Source organism: Apis laboriosa, unplaced genomic scaffold, assembly GCF_014066325.1.
Source record: "Apis laboriosa isolate Shangri-la unplaced genomic scaffold, ASM1406632v1 scaffold23_cov150, whole genome shotgun sequence".
Classification (NCBI taxonomy): Eukaryota; Metazoa; Arthropoda; class Insecta; order Hymenoptera; family Apidae; genus Apis; species Apis laboriosa.
The window spans coordinates 3575674-3599921 of NW_025222452.1; the positions used below are offsets into that span (position 1 = coordinate 3575674).

The 24248-nt window shown below is 34.6% G+C and overlaps 3 protein-coding genes and 1 long non-coding RNA gene across 10 annotated transcripts in view; 3 read left to right on the forward strand and 1 right to left on the reverse strand.

Moving 5' to 3' along the window:
* The window catches only part of LOC122713437 (heterogeneous nuclear ribonucleoprotein K), a 90890-nt gene continuing 66642 nt past the window's right edge, over window positions 1-24248 (reverse strand). For all 6 annotated transcript variants that reach the window (XM_043933876.1, XM_043933875.1, XM_043933874.1 and 3 more), the window contains 5 exons: window positions 3539-3667; window positions 2955-3366; window positions 2271-2422; window positions 1965-2134; window positions 1-167 (listed from right to left, as the gene is read on the reverse strand). In XM_043933876.1, the coding sequence (XP_043789811.1) occupies window positions 140-167; window positions 1965-2134; window positions 2271-2422; window positions 2955-3366; window positions 3539-3667 (891 nt within the window). In that variant the 3' untranslated portion in view covers window positions 1-139. The remainder of the gene's footprint in view (window positions 168-1964; window positions 2135-2270; window positions 2423-2954; window positions 3367-3538; window positions 3668-24248) is intronic.
* Window positions 6178-8119, forward strand: LOC122713439 (cytochrome b5-like). Its single transcript, XM_043933879.1, has 3 exons — window positions 6178-6334; window positions 7421-7724; window positions 7914-8119. The coding sequence occupies exons 2-3, from the start codon at window positions 7463-7465 to the stop codon at window positions 8057-8059; spliced, it is 408 nt and encodes a 135-aa protein (XP_043789814.1). The 5' UTR covers window positions 6178-6334; window positions 7421-7462; the 3' UTR covers window positions 8060-8119.
* On the forward strand, window positions 10142-10807 carry LOC122713440. The gene is made up of 3 exons (XR_006346488.1): window positions 10142-10178; window positions 10351-10392; window positions 10470-10807. It is a non-coding gene; the product is annotated as an uncharacterized LOC122713440 (long non-coding RNA).
* LOC122713438 (cytochrome b5-like) lies at window positions 11554-16601 on the forward strand. Of its 2 annotated transcripts, none has more exons than XM_043933877.1 (2): window positions 11554-12024; window positions 14391-16601. In XM_043933877.1, the coding sequence occupies exons 1-2, from the start codon at window positions 11999-12001 to the stop codon at window positions 14815-14817; spliced, it is 453 nt and encodes a 150-aa protein (XP_043789812.1). In that variant the 5' UTR covers window positions 11554-11998; the 3' UTR covers window positions 14818-16601. The 2 variants fall into 2 exon arrangements, with proteins under 2 accessions (XP_043789812.1, XP_043789813.1); XM_043933878.1 differs by having other exon boundaries at window positions 11557-11807.

A 24248-nucleotide genomic window follows, 5' to 3' on the forward strand; every position in this document is an offset into this window, starting at 1 on the left:
TTTTTTTTTTTTTTCTCTCTCGATGAAAAAGTTCTCGTCGCTTTTAATCGGTCTCCACTTTCCGCGCGAAGAAGTATCCCTAAAAAAATTATAAACGCATCTTTGGCTCCCCCCGAATGCTTCCTCTTTACACCACGTCCTAATAATGGTCTGCATTCTCGTGCACGCTGTAACAGATCATCAGAAATATTTTATTAGAGAAGAATGATTAATATTTGTATATAATAATAATAATAATTATTATTATTATTAATTATGATTAATCGATATCATTTTAAATTCTCTGATGAGTCGCGATATCCTAAACATTATTATCATGCTTGAAAAATCTATCTTTACGAAAAATTGCATTGACAACATTTTCAAAAGGTATTTATTTCGATATAATTACATTATATAACTCTACTAACGATCAGTACAGTTAATATTATTGTGCAAAATTAGAAGAAAAAAAGCTCGCAAATTATAAAGGATAGGAATGAATTGCTTCAACTCGACGACCGATCGCTAAATTTTCGATTACATTTCCTTCTTATATCCATCTCGCAGACGTCCACGTTCTATTCTAAGACAAATACAATTTACAACAAAGAACGAATCGAACACATTTATTCATATTTAACATTCCAAGCAAATACACATAACCTCGACCATAGTTAGAATCGATTTTTTTATTTAAATTTAAACACATATTCGTAACATCTACACGGATAAAATAAATTCTGTGAGAAGCTCGAAAGAAAATTACAAGTTACGCAACGCGAGAGAACGTCACGCGAACGATGGAGGCCGCAGCGGGATTTGATGTTAGTTCCATAAAAGCAGGATATTCTTGGGAAGAGAAGGCGACGATCGCGAGCGCCTTTGTAGGATGATTAGTGATTCCTTGTTATATCGAAAGTAGAACAACAAAATCACTAGTCTTCCATGCAACGGCGCTCGATTTCCCATTTTTGCTTAACTCGTTCAGCTTTAAGTGGTAGTAGTAGCAGCAGTAGCAGACGTGTTCTCCAACGCCGTGTTCTCCACCTTCGATTTCCTCCACCTTCGCGACGATTATTATTATTATTATTATTTTATTTATTTATTTATTTTTTTTTTTAATTCCCCCTGTTCACTTTTCTCACGATTTCTTCTCGCATTGGTTAGTCGGGGTTTTTAAGTTAATTAGTTTAGTCCTCGTGCATGGATCGTGTGATTCGATGCGACCAGAAGCGGAATTTAATTTCCCTCTGTTCAATGGCGTTTACTTGTCGAAAGTTATTATAGTAGGGCGGCTCCTGGACGTGATCGCTTCGAGGTAATAAGCTAAGGATGTTAATGCGTGTGATCGTGTGGCGTGAGCATGTGAGCACTACGTAATTCTCGATTTATTAATATTAATTTAATGAGAAAGCTAGAATGGAGAATTTTCAAGATGTGAAGAAATTTGGATCGATATTTTTTTTTTTTTTCTTTTCTCTTTTCTTTCTTCAATTTGGAGAAAAGTGACACGTTAAAAAGTTAAGAGTGGAGAATCGCGTTTCGCGCGGGGAAAAGTGGGAAAATCGATACTTACGGTAGATATGGAACGCGTGTTTGCGCATTATAAGCTATCCATTGTGACGAGATAGAAGCGTGTTTGTACAAAAGCTCCCTACCCACTTTGCAAAGACTTGGAACGCACACGTTTACGCGCCAGGGATTCATTTCTAAAGTTACTTTACAAAGCGGATTACTCCATATTTCGCGATTGAACAGAGACGCAGAATTAATGGAAACTCGTTTACAAACAATGATACGAATATGCCAGCCAGTAGACGCAATATACATTGTAAGAATGATGTTAATTATTTGTTAATCGACGTTAATACATTTGTCACATGTTAAAATGCTTCAAGAGTTGCACAATAGGGCGCAAATGGGAGAGTATGGGTTAAAAAAAAAATAATAAAATAAAATATCGCACATAGCGAAACAATTACCTCTGCTGAAGCAGGTACTGAGCCATTTGTATCTGACTGGGTAATCCGGTTATAGTGATAATGCGATCGTTACTGCCAGACAACGGTTCGTCTATAGTAATTCCAGCACCGCTATCTGATCTTACTTTTCGAATTCTGGCGCCTCCCTTGCCGATAATTGCCCCAGCAAGCTGTTGATCAGATTAAACGTTAAGAATTATCCATTGTACGCTAATTCGTTCTACTATTAATTACCTATTATCGTTTTCTTTGAAAGAAGAGAAAGTCTTGAACTCGTAGAGAAAGTATTGAACAAAATTTACTTACGTCTTTAGGAATGGTGACTTGAGTAGTGGTCTTTCCACCCATGTTGCCCTGATTTCCTTGATTATTGCCACCCATAGGTGGGCCGCTCATTCCCGAGTTAGCACCGCCACCCAAACCGTTTGGCGCGCCTCCTTGCATACCCCATCCATCACCTGCGTGAAACACAACGATCGGCACGATGATAAATATTCTCCAAGCCGAAGCGAAGACGGCCGTCCAACGCATCGCTATTCATTCTCTAATCTCTAACAGGAAGATTCATCACGTGATTCATCCCATATTAAATTTTACCACGATTCAAATTATTTACCGTGATTCATTATAATGACCATTCGTTAATTCCATCAACGATTCGAATAATTCTCAACTATTAAGACATTTTAATCGTACAATTCAATTAACTCTCCATTACACTTCGCTACTTGGATATTCAATATCCATTTTTCTTTTTTTTTTTTTTTACATAAGTAATAATCATATATACATTATTCATATTTATTCAAATCAATTCTTATATTTGATATCGAAATCACCTGATTACATTTATTCTAAAATTACTTAAGTCGGCAATGATCATTAATATTTTTTTTTTTTTTCTTGTAATTTCTAACAACGTAAATCTACAACGCTTCGCTTCGTAACAGAGGATTTGCTCGATCCCAAACGATTTGAACCTCCTCTTACCATTGTAATTTCCAGCGGCATATGGGGGCGGGCCACCCCTATTGCCACCGTATCCGCCTCGTCCGCCTTCGTATCCTCCACCGCCGCCTCCTCCGCGAGAATTGCCTCCGTAGCCACGATCAGGTGGCCCGCCAGACATGCCACCGCCTCCGCCGCCTCCTCCGCGCGGCCCACCTCTCGGCGGTGGCGGGAACCCGCGATTCATGTCGCCCGGCCCGGCGCGGTTGTCGCGTCGAGGTGGCATACCTCCGCCGCCGCCGCCGCCTCCGCCACCACCGCGCCCTCCAGGGCCCCCAAAGCCACCCCCTTTCCCTTGGCCACCGTCGCCGGTCCCATAGCCGCCGTAGTCGTCCGCGTAATAATCGTCGAAGTTGTGCGGATCGTAAGGGTTGTTCACTCCCTTCAGAGGCGACTGAAACGAATTAAGAAAATATATTAGGAGGGGGGTTACGTTTCTTCCGTTCTTCAATATCTTTCTTCCTGTATCATACATGCGTAACCTCATCTTTTTTCTTATATATATATATATATAAATCTCTGTTCTCCAGATTTTGTACTCCCAATTTTAATTCCTATTAACTCACGGTTTTAATAGTAGCAATCAGCTCGCGAATGCACTCGATGCACGTGGTCGGTTTTCCGCAGATGCTGATCAGCCGGTCAGTGCTATGAGGACAGCAGTGAGAATAAATCTTGATCCTTGCCCCAGTTTTCTGCAATACCAAACGAATACAGTTAAAACGAGAGGAACGATGTACAAACATCTCTTTGATTGGATAATTCGAACAATCTCCTCAAAAAAGGAAAAGATATATGTACATATATATTATATTCGAGAGGTGATATTTAGCGACTCTTATAAAGAACCATCAAGCGGAGAAAGTGAAAGCTTAATCGCGGTCGATCATGGCTGTCGCGTTTCTCTGCTCTATAACTCGACGTTGCGCGATTCTTAGGCGCCAATGGGCGGATCGCGTGCTTCGAGCTGGTTAACAGCCAACCCCGTTGCTTCTCGACACTGTGCTTTCAGAGACAGCAGTCGGGGATTAAAAGCGGTAAACGTACCCCATTCGGTCACCTTTAATCTGTTTCCCTCTTTTTTCCCTCCGCCTTCAATGTTCTTTTTTTTTTTTTTTTTTTTTTTTTAGAATCGCTTTAACGTAATTATCGTGCCAGGATCTCTGGTTTCTCCGTAGGAACAGGGGATGTAAAAGGAAGAGGAATATCTCGCGAGCAAAGGGGATAATTAAAATTAGCAATCGGTTTCGATTTCTCGTCCACCCACGAAGTCGTGGAACGAATCAAAAACGATTTTCTCTTTTTCTCTCTTTATTCTTTTTGCCTGCTTCGTGCGAAAGAGAGAGAGAGACACAAGACACATCGGAGTGGATACATCGCTTGAAGCGAGTACGAAACAAAAACGAATCGCGCGAAAGAGCTTCGATGGAATTAGCGTGATTATTCGCCGTGATTATTCAGGGGGGTAATAAGAGCAGGGCCAATGATTAGATATTGATTGAAACTTTGCCGTTCGTATTCCGTCTAATTTGACCATTCTCGACGTATTTTCGATTCAATTTTACGATAAAAAAATTTAACATTTTTCACGGATATTGACGAATCAATATTTTTTTCCTATTCTACGCGTTGTATAATTATTGTTATTACTATTATGTGTTATGTAAATATATGTACATACGTAAGATATACTTAACATATATAAATATTTAACTATACATTTATATTTATTTATATATATGTGTGTGTATGTATACGTGTGTGTATATATATATATATATATATATATATATTTATCATCGTATATTTGCATTGTAAATTGAATATAAAAAAATTAAAAAGGCAACAAATTGATATAATTATTGGCCAAGAAAATTCGATATAAACTACTTCCTCCATAAATCGAAAAATTAGAAGAAACAGTATAAAAAAAAAAAAAAAAAAAAAAAAAAATTAAATAAATAAATTCCAAATACGCTAATTACAATCGGTGAGATTTATTGTTCAACACATTCTTCTCTATCGAGGAAAAATCGAGGGATGGGAATTCAATCTACAGATACATTCTCGGCAATGGATATTCGACATTGTGTGGAAATTGCACCGTTTAATTACGTAGATCAAAGCGAACGGCATCGTCCGCTTCCCTCGCCTCCATTCATCCGTTTCCAAATGCAGAGACATCCGGTCACGCAGAACTGACGAATCGCTTTTACACGAGTGGCAGTGAGACCAGCTACTGATCACTCTCAAACCTCCCAATTTCCACTTTGTTTCTTTCGAGATATTAGATGCCCTCGGCTACCACCAACCGATCGTTTCAACATTGATTCTTGCCCTCCGATTGCATTTCGTGAAATGGAAATAAAATTGGAAATAGTTTTTCGGGTTTTGTATAAGTAATCGAATGAATAATTAAACAAGACCATAAAAAAGGAATTTCACCTGTATAAATATTCATCAATAATTAAAATTTTGATATCGATCAATTTTAAATTTCAATATATCAACGAAATCAATTGAATTTTTATCTATCTAATGTTTGAGAAATATGAAAAATATATTTTTTTCACACATATATTTTTTTTTCCCCCCCCTCGATATATCGAATTTGTAAATAAAGACCTTTCGTATCTTTCAATTCTTGTTTGATTAGTATTTCTTTTGCAAATTTAAACTTTAGACCGATAACTATTAATAAAATTGTAAACAGTTGTGTAACTATTTGCTAAGATAATGATGAAAAAAATCCTCAATCTACGGTTATCGTACAGGCATTGCAATACGATAAATAGCAACGGAGATGAGAAAGAATTAATTATTATATTAATTAAAGAGATTGGTAGAACGATATGAAAAAAAAATATATATATATATATAATACTGTAATAAATAGAACATTCTATCACAATGCATGAAAACCAGTCAAAAAAAAGAAAAATAAAAAGAAAAAAAAAAATTCGGCATTATGTTGTGTCCGAGCGATTCACACTTTTGTTGCGTTTTCCACGGTGAAAATTTATATATTTATTAATCCACCATATCCCAGAGAAATAAACCAATATCTATTGGTTACCTGTATTAACGAAACGAACACAATCTCGATAGTCTCATCAAGAATTTATCGATCGACAACGCACTTCCATTCTGTGTAAATGACCACGCAAACAGTCCATGCATTTTCATTGAATTCATTATGCGAGGATCCGCGAACTTCGACACTGTGAGGAAAGAGGAAATGCTAACTCAGTTAGTTTTAAGCAACGATAATACTCGTTTAGAATATCTTATACGTTGACTGAAAAAAAATTTAAAATATCTTGTCTATTCAACCTTGTCGATTCGTTGAAAACTTTACACAGGTAAGCTTCAATTTTTATTTACTTTGGCGTATATACGTGAGTTTTTTTTTTTTTCTTTTTTTAATAATATAAGAATTTTTTCGTTTCTATTTTTATTTGTATTATATTCGTGGAATATAATTTTTCTATCGTTACAAAATTTCGATCGATTGAACAGACAATCGTGACACTATGATGATAAAACTTTTTCTAAAAATCTTGTGGGAATTGGATGAATGCGATTAAATCATAGAGAAATATTAAAATTCTTTTTCTGTAAAAATGATAATAAAAAGAAAAAAACGTGATCCATCAAATTTGAAACAGTTGCAAGACTTTTTTCATTAAAATTTATTCCTTGAGGAAACGTTACCAATAATAAGTCGTGATCACCATGTGAAATAAAAAGAAATGACCGAGAAACCGCCTTTCTCGAGGCAAAAAAGGTTAGTGCCTTCCACTGACTTTGCTTGGAACGATCCACGTCACAAAACGTGTTCGCTTTTTCATACGCCAGACGTGTTTCGCGAAGTTTTCCGAGAGTTGTTTTCCACTTTTAACCAAAACTTAATTTTATTTCGAGAAAACAATAGACTCGACGAAGTGAAATTTCGTTTCAATTTCGACCTAATCGATACGCGATGTCCCATTTTTTTCGAACCTGTCTTCGAAACGCGTTTTTATCCTTAGAGGAATAATTTCAGACTCGACAGGTAAGCTCGAAGAATTGACTGATTTTATTATTTTAACGTAACATCACGCGAGTTATTCAAGATTTATATATCGTTACATTCAACGTAATTACAGGATATGAGTTATCATATATATCGAAACGTGGAATCTAATAGTAATCGTGACATGTATATTTTGTAGTGTAACAACAAAGTCTTTTTTTCCTTCAAAATAAAATCTCAACAATATGTAATAATATAATATGTATAAGATTACATATTATTACTGAAAAGAAAAAAAGATTTATAATTTGATTTTACATCGCATTCACATTCCTTAATATTCTTCTCTTTCTAGTATTCGATATTTCTTGACATTTTGTCACTCTTGTTCTTCCATATGAGATATTAAATTTATTTTTTTCTTATTATTTAGATTTCAAGAATTTTTTGCTGTGAATAAAAGCTGAAGAACAAGATGTCGAAAACTTTTACAGCGGAAGAAGTAGCGAAACACAATCATGCTAAAGATCTATGGATCGTGTATGAAAAAGGTGTGTACGATGTTACAAAGTTTCTAAGCGAACATCCAGGCGGGGAGGAAGTGTTGCTGAATCTAGCTGGACAAGACGCGACACAATGTTTCAACGACATTGGACACTCGGGCGAGGCTATACAGCTTCGTGAAACCTACAAAATAGGAACGGTTGTCGGCTCTGTTTCTGCAACATCATTTAGTGGTACGTTGCCTATATTTTTTTCTTTTTTTTTTTTTTTTTCCACTTACGAATACTGTCAGTTCATTTAAAGAATATCGAAATAAAAAAAAAAGAATTTTTGCATCATTTTTGATCTTTAAATTATACACAACAAATTAATATCAAATTACGAAATAATATTCACGAAAAAACGATCTTTCTTTGTTCAAGAGTTAAAAGTGCAAGACACGACGATAGATGACGATAATTGGGAATATCAGCCACCGAAATACGAAACGTCACCATGGCTTAAAGTGATTATCGCAATTGCTGTCGTCATTTACGCCTATATATTTTACTATTTTTGGTATTCATAAGGAGGATAAAATCAGAAGGAGATTGAGATTGTTATAAATAAAAATACTTGTATTTTTCAAGAGAGTATATTTTTCATTTCTTTGTTTAAATCTTCCTATTGTGACCAGATTTATGCGACTTATTAATTAATATTGAAATCATTTTTATCCATCAAAATATTTTACAAATTCTTATGAATATCATGAAATTAATTTTTATCAAAAGATCGAGAAAGAATATTCTGCGATTTAAATATCTTGTCTGAATATTTAAAATTAAATTTAATTTAAATCAATGTCTATTTTATTCTTAAAGAATATTAAATATAAATATTTTGATAATCTTATCAAAATGTTTTTATATACGATAAATTTCGATCTATTTTTCGATCTATTTAAGAATACAGATGAAACGAAATACTATCCTTCAACATCTGGTCAAACTAGATTCAATCTGTTTCTCGATATTCTGGCACGTCAACCGCGCGTTTAAATTAAAATTCGTGTCACGAAAATTCAGCCGAGCAAGATGTGCTCTCTCCTCTATCCAGGCACGCGATCAATAAAACACTATTTTTTTTTCTTCCCTTTTTTATATCTATATCGCATCTATACATATACTTCTCAGTATTGTAACAACGTGTTCATACGAACTCTATGAATAGAAATCGTATTTCAAATCACATGTAATATGATTTTTATGATTCCCAATAATTGCCATCTTATTCAAAGTCAACAAACATTGTTAGAATTTGATTAAAATCGATTATCGTTCATTCTAGAAAACCTTTGATATAAAAATTCTGCCGATGTAGCATTGAATCCAGTATGGATCTTATCATGCAAATATTGTTTATTACCAATTAAAAACTTGTATATGCATGATGTATATTATATATATATAATATTATATATGATAATATTATACAAAGTTCAGATGACATGCAAAAATATTTGTGCGTCTTATCAATTAATATGAATGGATCTTGATCGAATACGAGTTCTTTCGCCATCATGACTGGCTAGTTTTCAATTGAGTGCAATTAAAGCTTGAAAATCTATTTCATTTCTAATGTATTGAAATTTCCATATTACGAAACTATATACGCATATAAAAATAAGCAAGTTAAGAATATAATTATTTCTTTTTAACATAAATATTTATTTTTGGTTCATCCAATAAAGATGATACGGTATAATGTGAAAGATAAATCGATATAGAAATCAATGATAAAAACAAAAATAAATATTTCGTCGGGAAAATATATATTTATTTCAAATAAAGTTTTAATAAACATCATACCATAAAAATCACAATTTTCCATTGAAATAAATCATAATACGTTTCTTCATACATTGTTCATAGTAATATAATGATCATTGTAATGAAATATAAATATTTGAACAATGTATTATTACTTGGGACTATCATTAACATGTATGAGTTAAAATAATAGTTAATTTCCATAATTTTAAAATTTATTGATATTTTATATTAATAAAAATTCATCTCTGCGACGAGATTTATCACGTGTTAAATGAACCGTTTAATAGTAAAATTTTCAAACGACCGTTTAAAAATCAAAATGAAATAAACAAATTATAAAAACGTTTCGAAAATTACAAATTATTATCTCAATCAATTGTTACACCAATTTTTTGTGAACGTAATTACAGAGAGAATTAGAAAATTCCATGGGATCGATATTTTCGTTTAATTAATTATTGTAATGTAACTTCATCGGTATGACAGCTATATTTCAATCTCTTTCCAACTCGATATATCATTTTAAATCTATCTTTTTCTGTTATTTATAAATTTTATTCAAATATAAATTATAATTTTTTCAATAAAAAATCTAATACGTTTAAATCGTAAAGAATTGATATTTTGTATAACATGCACATATTTAAATGTATTTCCGCTCTTTATCGTGAAAATTATGATCTCATGATCGAATAATGTTCATGAAAATGTACATACAATAATGTCAATGCACTAAGGCATCGAGTACACGATAAAGTCGCATTCACAATGGATGCGGTTGCACTATATGGTCAGTCCATAGAGAGTTCTCGTTGAATGCAGTTGCATGCGGCTAATGCAGGTCTGCATGCGATGATGCGATCAATACCGAAAGTGAGTTCGAATTCAGACTAATTTTCGACGATTATGTGAAAATGAATAAATATCAGATATGAACGAATACGAAAAATAGGTTATGTTCAATAAAGAATTTTACCTGAGAAATGAATTTAAAAACGTTATAACCTCAAAATTTCTTGATCTATCTTATGTCATGTTATTTCAGGAGTTAAATAAAGAAGAAAAATTAAAAGAAGATTATACCTCCGTAAATATTATAAACCATTTTTATTCTTTTCTCGGAAATGCCTTTTAACCTCATTCCGTTATGTTTTTTTGTTATAGAAAATTAACAACGAATATTTCCATTGGTATGATCAATAGAAGAAAACGTTTTTAATTATACATTATCAAATTCATAATGCGGTTTAAAAATAATTCACAATCGCATGAATATTATTAAAGCACAAAATGATTTTATTTTTTGTTGTCCACATTAATGTATAATATGTTTTTCGTGTTGTCTTATCGAAGATAATACTTTGAACCTTGTGCTCAATTATTTTTATGAAAACGATGTTTAAAATACGTCACGATATTGAATTTTTCTACGAATTTTTTTGAAATTTGAGTTACGATAAGCGAATTATTATTATCATATTATCGTAACATTCCTTTTTTTCTTTAATATACTTCATATTTTATTATTAACCAAACAAACCTGAAAACGAACAAACGAAATTTAAAATAATAATTTTTTGGAAAATATAATCATATTCATATATTATGATTAAAAAATGAAGTTTTTGCTTCTTTTTGCTTATATTAAAGTATGACAGCAAAGCATGACAGAATAAATTTCATTCGTCTCTGAATTATTTTTTATTTCTCTGTGTAAAATTTGAATAAAACATTAACAGAATATGAACGATCGATCAAACCATCTCATTAATATTTCTCAATCATTCAAATTCAAATTCAATATAAAATAAATATCAATATTTAAAAATCGTACAAATTGCAACTTAATTTCTCGATTATTTTCAACAACTAAGATTTTTAGGAGAAAAAAAAAATTTTACTCGCAAATTTTTAAAAAATAAATTTACGTAAGTATTGCATGAATTAAATTCAAATTCTACCGTATATTGTAGATAACTAAATATATATTAGCGTTCAACATAGTCCAATTATATTGTATACGTAAGTTGAAATAACCGGATTTCCATCTAATAAATATATCTATCTAACAATTCAAATAAAAAAACGTTAGAACATGCATCTCTCTTGGTTGGTTGTCGTTTCTTTTCGCACTGCGAATCGAGAAAGAAGACAAGTTGAACGAGTGGGAGTCGAAGATGATAAGGGGCCCATGGTGGGGCAGCATCTAGAGGGGGCAAGAATAAAGCTACTACGGACTGACCTGGTTCGTGGCAGTGTTTGTGCCGGTATAGCCTCGCGAGTAAACTCGTGGATCGTTCGTTCACGTTCTTTCCTTTATTGTTTCTTCTTCAAAAAAAGAAAAGAAAAGAAAAAAAAAAAAAAGAAAAAGAGAATACACAATCACGTCACAGTCACGCCACGCTACGGAGAGAATCGATCGAGGAATCCGTGGATTGAGAGCAGTCGAGCCACGAAAAACAGAAGCTGTATTTCCAACGCGATTGAAACGTAAACGAGAAGGTACGTGGTCAAGGAATTCTGGTTTTAACCATCACGGAAAGCAGTTTCGAACAAACAAAGGCATAGGAAGTGAACGAAAACGTGGTGACATTCGTGTGTCTCGTGAAACGTGCCATTCAGGCCAAAAACATGGCCGACACGAGAAAGAGGCGCTTCGATCGAGCGTTCTTCTCGGTTACTGATTCGCTCGAATGCCAAGCCGACTTCTTTCGAATAGGTATCTATATTTTTCATCGTTGAAGACTAATTTACACAGTGTGTGTGTATAAAGTCTACACGATATGTCGCGTTATTTTTTAATATATTTAATGATAAAATGACAATATTTCTTTATTATTTTAAATTATAAAATTATATGAATTATATATTTGTGGAATTCTATATAATCGAATTTAATTTTCATTAGAGAATTATAACTTCTCGATACGATATTCAACTATTTTAGTATTATTCAAGATAGACATTTGCAATGAGTGCAAAGAATGACGTAATCTCTATACGTGGTCTTCAATCATTGGTACAAACATTCTTTTTATCGAATGTAATACTCTATGAAATCATTTTATTACATTTCTTTCCGTTCTATAAGAGAAACTCAATATTTAATTATATCATGCTAATTAAATTATTCGATCGATCATGCCACTATTCGAATATTTGTCCTCGTTATTCATTTTTTCTTTTAAAAATCTTAAAGTATCTTAAAGCATTTTCATTTAGCGGGTTCGTAAAAAAATAGTTACGATACTGAGACACTAAAAAAGCAAACATTCAGCTTAAATTGATTTAATAATCTCCAATGACCTTCGCGTAATCATGCTTGATAGCGTAGAAAATTTGCTATCGTGCAAATTGAAATTTGTTTTATAGTTAAAATATTTATATCGATCTCTTTTTCACTTTTTTTAACAAATCCTATTAATTTTTGACTGTTAATTTATCAGGTTTAATTCAATACTTGAACTTATATTTTCTTTTACAGAATAATATTTCTTGATAAAATTTTACTTAGTAATATGTAGAATTAAATACAAGATATATAAATGTAATATAAAATAATTAAATCAATTATATCAGAGATAAAATTTATGTAAAATGGAAAACAACTTCGAAAATTACATCGAGATATTTAAAATTGAAAAATTTACGATAAAATAAATCAAATTTCACATATAGATATATATAATTTTTGTATTATATGATTACAGACATAAATATTTAATATCTAATATTTTTAAAATATTTTTCTATCGTTAAATAAACTGATTTGATTATTCTATTCTCTAAAAAATTATGCATAATTGTTAATTATTTTTCGGAAAAATGATTCGCCACATAATGAAATATTTGAAGAGAAAAGACTTTTATCGCGTCACGGGTACAAGAACAATCAACTCGATAAATAACGAACATCAAGGAGAATAGGGAAAAGACTTCGATAAAATCGTTATTGATTATCTGTCGAAAAAGAACGTTCCGCTGAGTAATGAAACAAATGAGAATATCGTAGCTATATCGATCATACATTCCACGAAATCAACATTTTTCTTCCAGTGTCCTCGTTTGTCTAAGAAAAAAATGACCATTTCATAAGAAATGAGTCGCGTATTCGAATAGTCATGCAATATGACGTAACTTATCATCCGATTATAGTAATTAGTAATTGTGCTAATAATTACCATAAATACGTAATAATTACCATAATGACAATCAATGTTTATATTTTAATTGTAAATTGAAAATATGTGTATATTTTGAAATTATTATCAATTTTTAAGCGAAAAATATAAATTATTAATTTACTCTAATTTATGTTTATCGTATGGTCGAACAATTACAGGAAAAAAAATAAATTTTTTCAATTCATTTTCAATTCAATTCATTTCTTTATTTTAAATTTAAGGATAAAACGTATAAAAAAAATTAAGTTGTTCAATAAGTGTGTTCGTGCATTAATAAAATTACAAATATACATTTAAATTTTTTTATATATACTTTTTTTCTTCCTCAATTTTCTCAAAATGTACGAAATAAATTATATAACATAATATTATATATAAATTCATATATCTTGAAACTGAAGCGATAAATGGAGATGACGTAAATTTAAAATCTAGAAACTTTTTTTTAAATGGAAAAAAAAATCATCTCGTGCTAATCTGTACTTAAAAAATATATCACGTACTTAAGAGATTCCAGATTATTTGCATATATCAAAATTGTGTAAAGAGAAAAAAATATTTGAATATTTATATGTATATATTATACACTTTCTCAATCTCGATAAATGACAAAAGATTAAAGTTCAATCTTTTGTATCATTATTATCAAATATATCTTCTAATCGCTTAATTACATTATCTAAAAAAATATCTCGAATAGGTAAATTAAAAAGTAAATTAATAAGATATCATATCTCATAAGATAATGATAATTAAACGCAATTTCTCAGTCGATTGCATAATGATGATTAGTTTTAGTCGATAGTTATTATCGATAGTTGTTTAAAAGAAAAAAGAAAGAAAAAAAAACGTCATAAACCAAAGTTGAACGAATCATAACCCATCGTATCGGTGATTTCAGAATTTCCCCTCGAATCGAAGAGCCGAGCAAAACGATGAGCAAGCAATTCACGAGGAGCGAAGTTGCCAAACTCAGCAACAAGGACAAGACATTGATAATTCTACATGACAAAGTGTACGATGTCACGAGTTTTCTAAACGAGCATCCAGGCGGTGAAGAGGTACTGTTGGACCATTCGGGCATCGATGGTTCCGAGGACTTCGACGACGTTGGCCACTCCACAGACGCTTTTGACCTAATGACGAAGTATCAAGTCGGCGAATTGGTCGAGTCAGAAAAGACGGGCAACCTGCCTAAGAAGACCTGGACGAAGGATCATTTCAAATCTAACAAAACGAGTCAAGGGGACAATCAGGGGATGCCCACCACGATGGTTGTGTCCATTCTCGCGGTCCTAGCAGCGATCGTATACTTCGTGTACTTATAATTTCGTCAGATCAAATTCCAGTTCGTCAGTTCGTTTTATCGTTTTAAAAGAGTGCGAGAAGACGTGATAATCGATGATTAAGCGATTAAAGTGTGAACGAAAATTATCGTGACTTTTCTCAATTTTTCTTTCAATTTTTCTTTGAAATATTTAAATGGAATTAACGAAGCGAAGTCGAATGAAATTCTACTGACGTCTCTAATAGCTAGTCGTGGTTAACCGATTGTAACCGATGCATGTAACGAAGAACCACAACCAGTTTCTGCGCAACGATTTCGAATTTTTACTTGTAAAATAGAATAGAAAGAAATACGTGGTAGTTCTCTAATATCTAATCGACAGAAACACGTATTTTCCAAAGTTTTTTAAGTCGTTTTTCTGTTCCTGTTAACACATGTTAAGCGAATAAATCTTGTTTTTTGTACACCAGTCTTCTAATCGATCCAAAAATTTTACCAACGTCTCTCGTTCGATTCAATCGGGTCGACTGTATTCCCCCTCCATCGAATCTTTTCCAGACTTCTCTTCTTTACATATTTCTCCTAATAGGTCAACTACAGATAGCACGGAGAACGAAAAGTTTATCGTTGCAAGAAGAAAAAAAATTATAAATCGATCTTCGTATTCGAAGCTTCGCAAAGATGGGTCACGATCGACTCGTATTCGAACAACCGCAGATTTTCCAACTTAACCAACTTAATCGTTGAATCGAAGTCGAAAAGAAGCTCCATTTGAGCAGTCATTTGCATTCGAATAGGTCGCATTCAGAAAAGCCTTTCGTTACAAATTTTCAACGAAAAGAAACAGCCGATTCGATCGATCGGATGATCTTTCTTTCGTTCGAACGAATCTTGAAAAGATTATTCCTGTTTCTTCTCCTTCTCTCGGCCCGAAATTCGCCAATTCCCGTGGCTCTATGCAAACGAGGACACGATTGGTGCTTCGCGGATCACGTGGCACTAGAGCAAATGAAATTCCGCGCGATTCAACAATCGATCGTAAATCGTTCAACGGAGAATAAACAAATTTTTAATTCGCAGTAGAGAATGCTGAGAATGAAATCGTAACGCGAAATATTTAAGAATAATATTTTTTTTTTATCTTATCTTAGTTGATCCAATAACACGACTCCGATTAAACAAATTATCATCGGAATAACAAAAAAATAGAACAGTTCTTTGATTCTAAATTGAAGATTTGAAATATATATAATTTTTTTTATTTTATTCAAAATATCATACTATATGTTCAATTTGCATAATCCGATTAAACGAGAACGTTCAACAATTTTGTTTCTAAACAAGATAAAAAACTATTACCTCTACAATTTCCCGCTCGAATCGTTTAAACTTTATTAACCCTGGAACGACTGGCACAAACAGGCTGCGATGAATAATTCGGTACTAATTAGGAGAATATCAAAGGTATTAACGAAGCGGGACCGATTGTCAGTGTCAACTGGAGCGGGAGAATTTAACAAACGACGAGGAGAAAGGTCGAAAAAGGGATGGAGCATCGAAGGGTGGACAAAACCGGTTCCAAGAAACGCTGTTAAATCTTTTACATGTGTATTCTTTTATAATAAGAAAATTAATTGAGTACGCGCGGTACGATATTGTTCACAACAAGTTGTGGTGTTAAAGAAGAGGACGTGTTAGTTGATAAGATTAGGTAATAAATAACGTTATTATCGTACAATACTATTATAATTCCATGTATGTATAATATATACGCATAAAATATATACGCAATAAGTAATAAAGTTCGAAAAGAAAAAAAAAAAAGAAAAGAAATATCTCTGACGTATTAATCCTATGTTATTAGCTTACAACTTATTAATAGATTATTAATGACTGGATTATTACAAGAGATTATTACTACGTTTATTTATCAATTTCGATAATTAGAAAAATTCGTAAGATTTAATTGCCAGTATATTATTTGTATTCTGTGTAAATAAAAAAAAAAATGATTGCAAAATTTACTAGTAAATTTTTTATTATTATTATTATTATTATTATTAGTTTTCAATATAATTCGATATTTGATTTATCACAGGAAAAAGTGAAACGTTTTCTTCAAGATCATCCTCTCTTTCTCTTTCTCTTTCTCGAACGAGTCGATAAATCCGTCTCAAGTATCCGTTTAAAGAAAAAAAGAAAAGGAAAGGAAAGGAAAAAAAAAAAAAAAAAAATTAAACCAATATCCGGATAGCATATCGTTTCCCATAGGATTCTTTTTACTTGCAAACGAAGTTCAAGCAGAGAATAAAAAGCCACTTTGTTTTTCGAATCGATGTCAAGCGTTCGAGGAAATATAACAGAGTATATCTTTCCCTTCGTTCGAGGAATTCTTCACGAGTCACAAAGGGTTAAAAGGTATTATTAAATATTCCGTTGGTACAAGTGGGGAAAGCCACTTAATCGGTAAGGGAGAATCGATGCGGTCACCGATCGATTTTACTCGTTTCAAGCCCCCAATCGTTCCTCCTCAATTATCCTTATTTTTCTTTCCGATTCCTTCCTCCATTTCCTGTTATCGTTATCCTCGCTATCGGCTACCCAATAATATATATATATATATATATTCAGGCAGATTTAATCACTTATCCTATCGTGTACGATTTTCCGGATTCTCTCCGGATATACTGTTCTCGACATCCTTTGTTACAATTAATTACGTTTCACTCGTCATAATTTCTTCCCTTTGTTCAAACAATGAATGAACGAAAAATCTCCACTCTCCCCTCCCCCATTTTTTGAAAAACAAATTTCAAATCAAATCGCGGAAACGAGGAAAAGATACAATGTCATTCTAATTAATCATGCAAATAATATTATTCAAATTTTTACACGCTCTTCATAATTCACACGTGTACTCAATTCAATTCATTATTCCATACGCGTATTACATACGAGATAAAAATATCTAGAATATTTCTTCTTCTTTTTCTAAACCGTAACAACACGTAACAACTTCTCGAGACGAAATACAAGTGAGATGAATCGAGCACGAGCGAACGGAGTGGACTCGTTACGCAACAACGCGATCCGTCGATGGGCGAAAAAGAAGGAGGGGAGAGGACGGAAGAGGAGGAAGAGGGAAGCGGAGCGGGAGGCAGATGGTGGATAGGAAGGATGTGCGGTTTTCCACATGTGTCGGCCGGTCGTCGAGGCCTGCTCGCCGCAAAACCGCGCCCGTTCGAGGAAGAAAGCCAGACCCCACGCTTCGAAACGCGTACCGGAAGTCACGACGACACGAGGAAGGGACACTTTGCTTAAGAAGGGATCGGTGGCGATTTAAGGACAATTAAAGTGAACACGTGTCGGTGCACGTCACACACAGGTGAGAAGTTTCGACACGAGCAAGGGTTACTTACGGATCAAGGATTATGGTAATTGAGGGAAATCGAGCGCTTGCCCGAGTCGCAGAATGACTTTGCGAAGTTTGCGGAAATTCATTGGTTCGCGTGTTCGCGACTCGTGGAGATTTTGATCGATCGAGATATCGATTAAGTGGTGTCGTTTCTTGGACCGTGAGGTTGCCGTTTCGAGACGTTTTTTTCAAAATTATACGAACGGAATAATAATTGTAAGATTGTTTTGAATATATTCGTGATATATAGGTTTGTTCTTTTTTTAATATCGATCGATAATTAAGTTGTATAGCCTAGTCAAGTTCAAGCTTTTTATAAGAAAGTAGTGGAGTTGAATTTCTATTTTTTTTTTTTTTCCATTATTTATTCACGAATAATGGAGTTTGGTAACAGAGGAGAGGCGAGTTCGGAGTCACAGAAACTTCTCCGTACATTTTAAATTAATCTAAAATTCTCTTTTTAGATTAACTTTAGAGCTCTGATTTCAATGGGACGCGACTTGAAACGAATATCAATCGGTCAGTGAAGCCGACAGGGAGAAATAGCCGAGTAAGACGTAAAAGAAGACGAACCGAGCCAGTATGATAACAAGTTTCCTACAGTTTCCTCTTATTTTCACTCCTTTTTTTTCCAGGATATAATGCGTTCGGCGCATCTCGAGAATTATTTTTCCAATTTTCTTTTTTTTCATTCGCACGGCGAAAAAATAAATTCGATGATAATTTTTTAAAATAAAAAATATACGATTTGATTCAATTTACGAATTTACGAATTCCTTTCCCCCTTTTCCCCCTCTATTTTTCAACATTTTTCATTCTAACATCATTAGTTCGTAAATTGTCCTAGATCGTCTTTGGAGTTTCGCAAATTAAATTCGCGAACGCGAATTTTCTCGCGTAATTTTTCATCCGTAATTCGATGACGAATGGGAGGAGCGGACGAAATTTCACGGCACCTCGTTTACTCGAGAAGGAAATTTTCTCGTGGACAGTCTAATATCGCTAAAAGCTTTTTAATAAACAGTCTTTGAGCACATTGGTGCGGCTGGTTGGTTGCGTAAGAATACAGGCGCGTGTAGGGGGTTACTCTCCCTCCCTCTTTTCCCTCACGTTTCTCCTTCTGGGATGACGAGACGAAGACACTAGAAAGAGAATTCAATGGCGTGCTGAAAGATAGATAGATAGATGGAGAGGAATTCGGTGGAAGCACGCGAGGAAAGATCGTGGGATGGAAGAGGAGGGGCAAGAAACGAGACGAAAGAAGGAGCGTGGACAGGATTAAAGCGAGAGTATTGTTACCGGTAACCGTGTCTCTTTGTCGGAGAGAACTTGAGTCGGTAATAAAATAAAAAAGGAAAGGAGATGGGAAAATCGAGGAACCGAGAAAAGGAGAGGGAAGAAAATGGAAAACGATGACAGAAGAAAAATGAAATGGGGAACGAAATGAACTGCGAGACTTACGCATAGGATGCGTAAAATAGATACAGAGGTAAAGAGAAAAACGGCAAGGGAGGAATAACGAGGAAAATGGGATTAATAAGATGGAATCAGAGGATTTTCGAAATATCTAAATTGAAACAGAGAAATTGAAACTAACTAGATGGGAAGAAAAAAGAGTGAAATTTAAAAAAAGCGATAACAAAGAGAAACAAACGGGCAAGAAAAATAACGGTAGAGAATGTCGTGTGTTGGTCTAGAAAAAAAGAAAATAAAAACAGCGACAATAAATAGGATAGAAAAGACAAAATGAGGAGAAGGAGAGAAAAGAAAAAAAAAAAAAAAAAAAAGTATATCGGAATGAAAGTACGAATCCAAAGTTTATCTTTCGCTTAACAATCACCGACAGAGGGTGGTTTGCACGGGACGAAGGGATGGTTGGAACACCGTATGAAAATGCAAGCTGCTACAAGAAGGTAGGAGGGGAGAGAGGGTGGGGAAGAGGAAACCGGAGAGGAAAACGGTCGCTGTTTATTTTACGAAGTAGCTAAAACATACGATATCCCGACAAAGTGATTCCCTTTTCGCGTTTTCGACTTTCTTTTTCACTTCTTCCTCGTTCAACTCCATTCCTCTCTCTCTCTCTCTCTCTCTCTCCTCTCCCTCCCTCTTCGAACCTCGTCTCTGTTTTTAGTTTTCTCCGTTTTATCATCCCCCGACGTTCCCTCCCCCACGTTTCCAACAGCTTTTCCACGAAAAGCATAAATTACGCTCGAGAATTATGGCGAAATGACACGCGAGATCTCGTTCGCTTATCTCTCTCGACTTCGCGCCACCCTTCCAAGAGAAAGAGAAGGAGAGAGAAAAAGAAGGGGCGGCGACGATCAGGATCACTCTCGCACGAGCATTTTTTACGTCCGTCATCGGCCGACCTTACGTCTCGAGAAGGGTGTTCTCGCGCGCGCGCGCGTGCGTGTGTTACATAATTACCTTAGGAAAAGGAAACATGGAGCGAAGAAACCCGATTACGCTCGCCCTCGACGTGTCATTTCGCGTTGTTTCTCGCGCTTGCAAACCGCGAGGCCGCGTCCTGGACTTGTATAACGATGCGAATGAACGAGCAATCGAAACGCGCTTCCACGTATCCGTTCTCGTAATTTCGAGGTTGATCTCGAAATGAAGATTGATCGAAAGAGGGGCGCGAGAGATTTATTCCCGTCGAGATAAAGGATTTCCGATTTACACGGGGAATACGGGATTATAAGAGAGTAACTCTTATAGAACTCTTGTGAACTTGAAGGAATACCGATTTCTTCGATTTTATCTGGTTTATCTCTTGTGATCCGAATAGAATTAAACTGGAATTTTCGCGATGGTTCGACGTCGATAAGTAAAAAGTTTCGATCGAATAATTCTTCGTGATGGATTGTGAACTTAATACACGATTCACTTGTTAACCTTGTATTTTTCGAGTGCAAAGATATAAAGTATGCAAAGATTAAGACAAATAAATAGCAAATATTACAAAGAGATTTGGCGATCCGCGAATTTCCCCGCAAATGAAGTTCGGAGACGGTGAGTTTCGGAAGAGTAGCAGTGTGAATACGTGGAAGAACACACGGATTTCCTTTCGAACCGATAGCATCGAAGTATCACCCCCTCTCCTCGAAAAGTTGGTCGTTAAAGGAACGATTTCGTTCGTTTTCTCGACGCCCCACCCGGAAATAGCAGGAATTCATGGTTAACTCGCTTCTTCGACTTCCATTCTCCGTTTCCTACGTGGAATTCGACACCTACGTCCATCTGACTCGCCGAGATGGACACAATGAGGGGTATTATACGATTAAATCCGTCTTTGCTCTAATTCGAAAGATGAAATAAACGGAAACGTCGTGGAAAACGTGCTTTGAGAACACAAGTGAACACGGCAACCGCCAAAACATGTTATATATGGAATTACTTAAATCATTTGAAAGTGTCGAAATAAAAGAAGAAGAAAAAAAAAAAAAATAATAACTTTCCATTGGAAAGAATATCTCTGATCAATTACAACGCTTTTATCTCGTGAAACTTTCAAGCGAAAAGTATCGTTTGCAGAAGTAAAAAAAAAAAAAAACCAAAAGTCACTCTCAAAATCATCAATCTCCCCTTCGAAACTAAAATAAAACGGAAAAAAAAAAAAATCAACCGAAGAATCTTTTTCTATCAAATAAAAAAGAAATATCATAAGGGAGGCGAAAACAGATAAACGAAATTATTAAAAAAAAGAAAAAAAATATTCATACCTATCTCTCTTTCTCTTTCTCTCTCTCCAAAAAAATCCCATAAAATTGAAAAATCCTGGTCGCGAAGGCGGCACAACATTTTCAAGGAGCACCAAGATCGAAAGTGATCGCGGCGAAAGAAGCGAGTGATCCGTTGGATCGCCGGGAGGAAAAACTTGGAGGGGGGGGAGTAGGGGCACGTAGGACGAAGTGGAGGATCCTCACGCGTGGACGATCGACCGGGAACTGAAAAGGCAGAGGGTTCGAAGGACTGTCATGCGCCCCTGATTCCGTTTCGGCCGCTGTTCACAGACTCCACCCACCTTCATTCATTCACGAACGGAATTACCCAGCCGCTGCTTTTCATTATTCCACGGGTCTTATACCGTGCAGCTTTGGATCGTCACCCGAACCGTGGCCCCGGGAAAAGGGAAAGTTGCGCGGGCTGTTCGAGTTGCGCGCGACCGGTGGTCGATCGGGGGAGGGAGGGAGGAGGCAGGAACCACGTTTCCGGCCAGCTCCAAATTCTCGAAATTCTCGAAATCTAGGAAATTTTGTCGTTTCGACTCGAGTTCTTCTCGATTTTTGCGATTTCTTTACATATCGCCTTTATTTCGGGTATTTTTATTCGATCGTTTGAAATTCCTGCCCGATTCGAGAAACATGTACGATTTAGAACGGTCAAGAACGATCGAGCTATAAATATAAATCAAACTCCACGGATAATAAGAAATTTCCCAAGGAATCTCGTTCTCAGTATCGAACTAACTGATTAAACGTCTGAAAATTCTCGTTAAATTTGTAAAAAACAAATCGAAAGTTGGAGGATCTCGATAAGTAATCGTAGTGGACGAAGAGAACGAAGAGATACGAAGGAAAGGAAAATGGAGAAGAAGAAGAAGAAGAAGGAGGAAAAAGGAATATTTATAGGTATAGATTTAGCAGGGCAGGAAGAGAAGCGGAGGAAATCGGAAAGAGAAGGTGGTGGCCGCACGTGAAAAGCTCCTTGTTGCCCCGTGTCCGGGGAAGGTAGCTGCACCTGGCGTGGCAGCTGTTGGAAACCGTCCGTTACCTGGTTCGTCAGCACCTGTTTGGATTGCGTGCCGCGTGGACCTTCGAGAACTGCCCATAGCAACACATGGCGGTCAGAGAGCACACGGGAAAACTTGAAGCCCGACTATCGGCCTACTAACTATTCGTTTTCGTATATTCCCTATATCTCTCGTGTACAGGGTGCGGCTGTGTGAAATTGTGTATTTGACGCGATTATGAATTATTGTATCGATCAGCTGTGCGATTATCGAGAGAGAGAGGGAGAGAAAGAGAGAAGAGAAAACGGTTGAATATTGTGCCAGAGGGGAGATTACAATTTTTAAAGCATCGAGATGCGAAGAAAAAGAAAAAGTTTGTCGATCTATCTATGTGCATAGAATTAATTCAATTTCCATTTTTGGTTATAAAATTTATCGATGAAACAATATCTGTAGTTCAAAAGTATCCGGACATTTTTTTTATTCTGTAATTCGAGTTTTGTAAAAAAAAAAAAAGAAAAAAGATTTATTTCATTATTGTCATTATCTTTTGTATAATTGTGAATATAATAAAATGTTATAGTACAATAAAATTTATTTTTATGCGTGAAAATTATATTTTATGTGTAAATGAAAATGCAATAATATGCTCAATGGAATAATTTCGTGATTTGGAAATTTGATTGTGTAAGTATTTATTAAGTATTAAGTAGAATTTGGATTGTGTAAGTATTTAAGAGAAATATAAAAAAAAATTACCACAAAAAACAATAACGAAATTGATAAAAAAATTATTTTTAATGCGTTTATAAGCACTAATACAAGGGGAGTTAAAAATAACTATTTATATTTAATTATAATACAACAAATAGCCAACAAATAATGTAAATAAGTAATTTTTAAATGTAAAACGTTACGCAATCCTTATGGAAAAATTAATTTCACTTACGATATTAAATGTTTAAGTAACATTTATTATAAAGTAATATTACATTTCCGGATACTTTTTACGTGTATATCAAATAGCAAAATTTTCTGCTGAAGTAATTTAAACTACCAAGAGAGACGAAACGAGAAAACGAGAATATATATTAACGAATTTTATCTCTAACTCTATAAAAGATCGCGCTGCACCTTCGACCTTTTCGAGACGCGTTCTTCAAGAAGAAGAAAAATCGACTAATCGACGGGGATAATACGCGTGGATACAAGCGATGGATAATAATAAAGGCATCGCGTGTGCGTAATTATCTAGCGTATTTTCTTGGAATTAATTTCATACTTTGCGAGGAAAGAGGGTTTTTTTTTTTTTTTTTTTTTTTTT

Bases quoted from the DNA above. Each gene is read 5' to 3' on its own strand.
- LOC122713438 (XM_043933877.1), top strand. From the start codon at position 11,999: ATGCCAAGCCGACTTCTTTCGAATAG. The intron at 12,025-14,390 runs GTATCTATATTT...CGGTGATTTCAG, and splicing joins AGCCGACTTCTTTCGAATAG to AATTTCCCCTCGAATCGAAG.
- LOC122713439 (XM_043933879.1), top strand. From the start codon at position 7,463: ATGTCGAAAACTTTTACAGCGGAAGAAGTAGCGAAACACAATCATGCT. The intron at 7,725-7,913 runs GTACGTTGCCTA...TCTTTGTTCAAG, and splicing joins TTCTGCAACATCATTTAGTG to AGTTAAAAGTGCAAGACACG.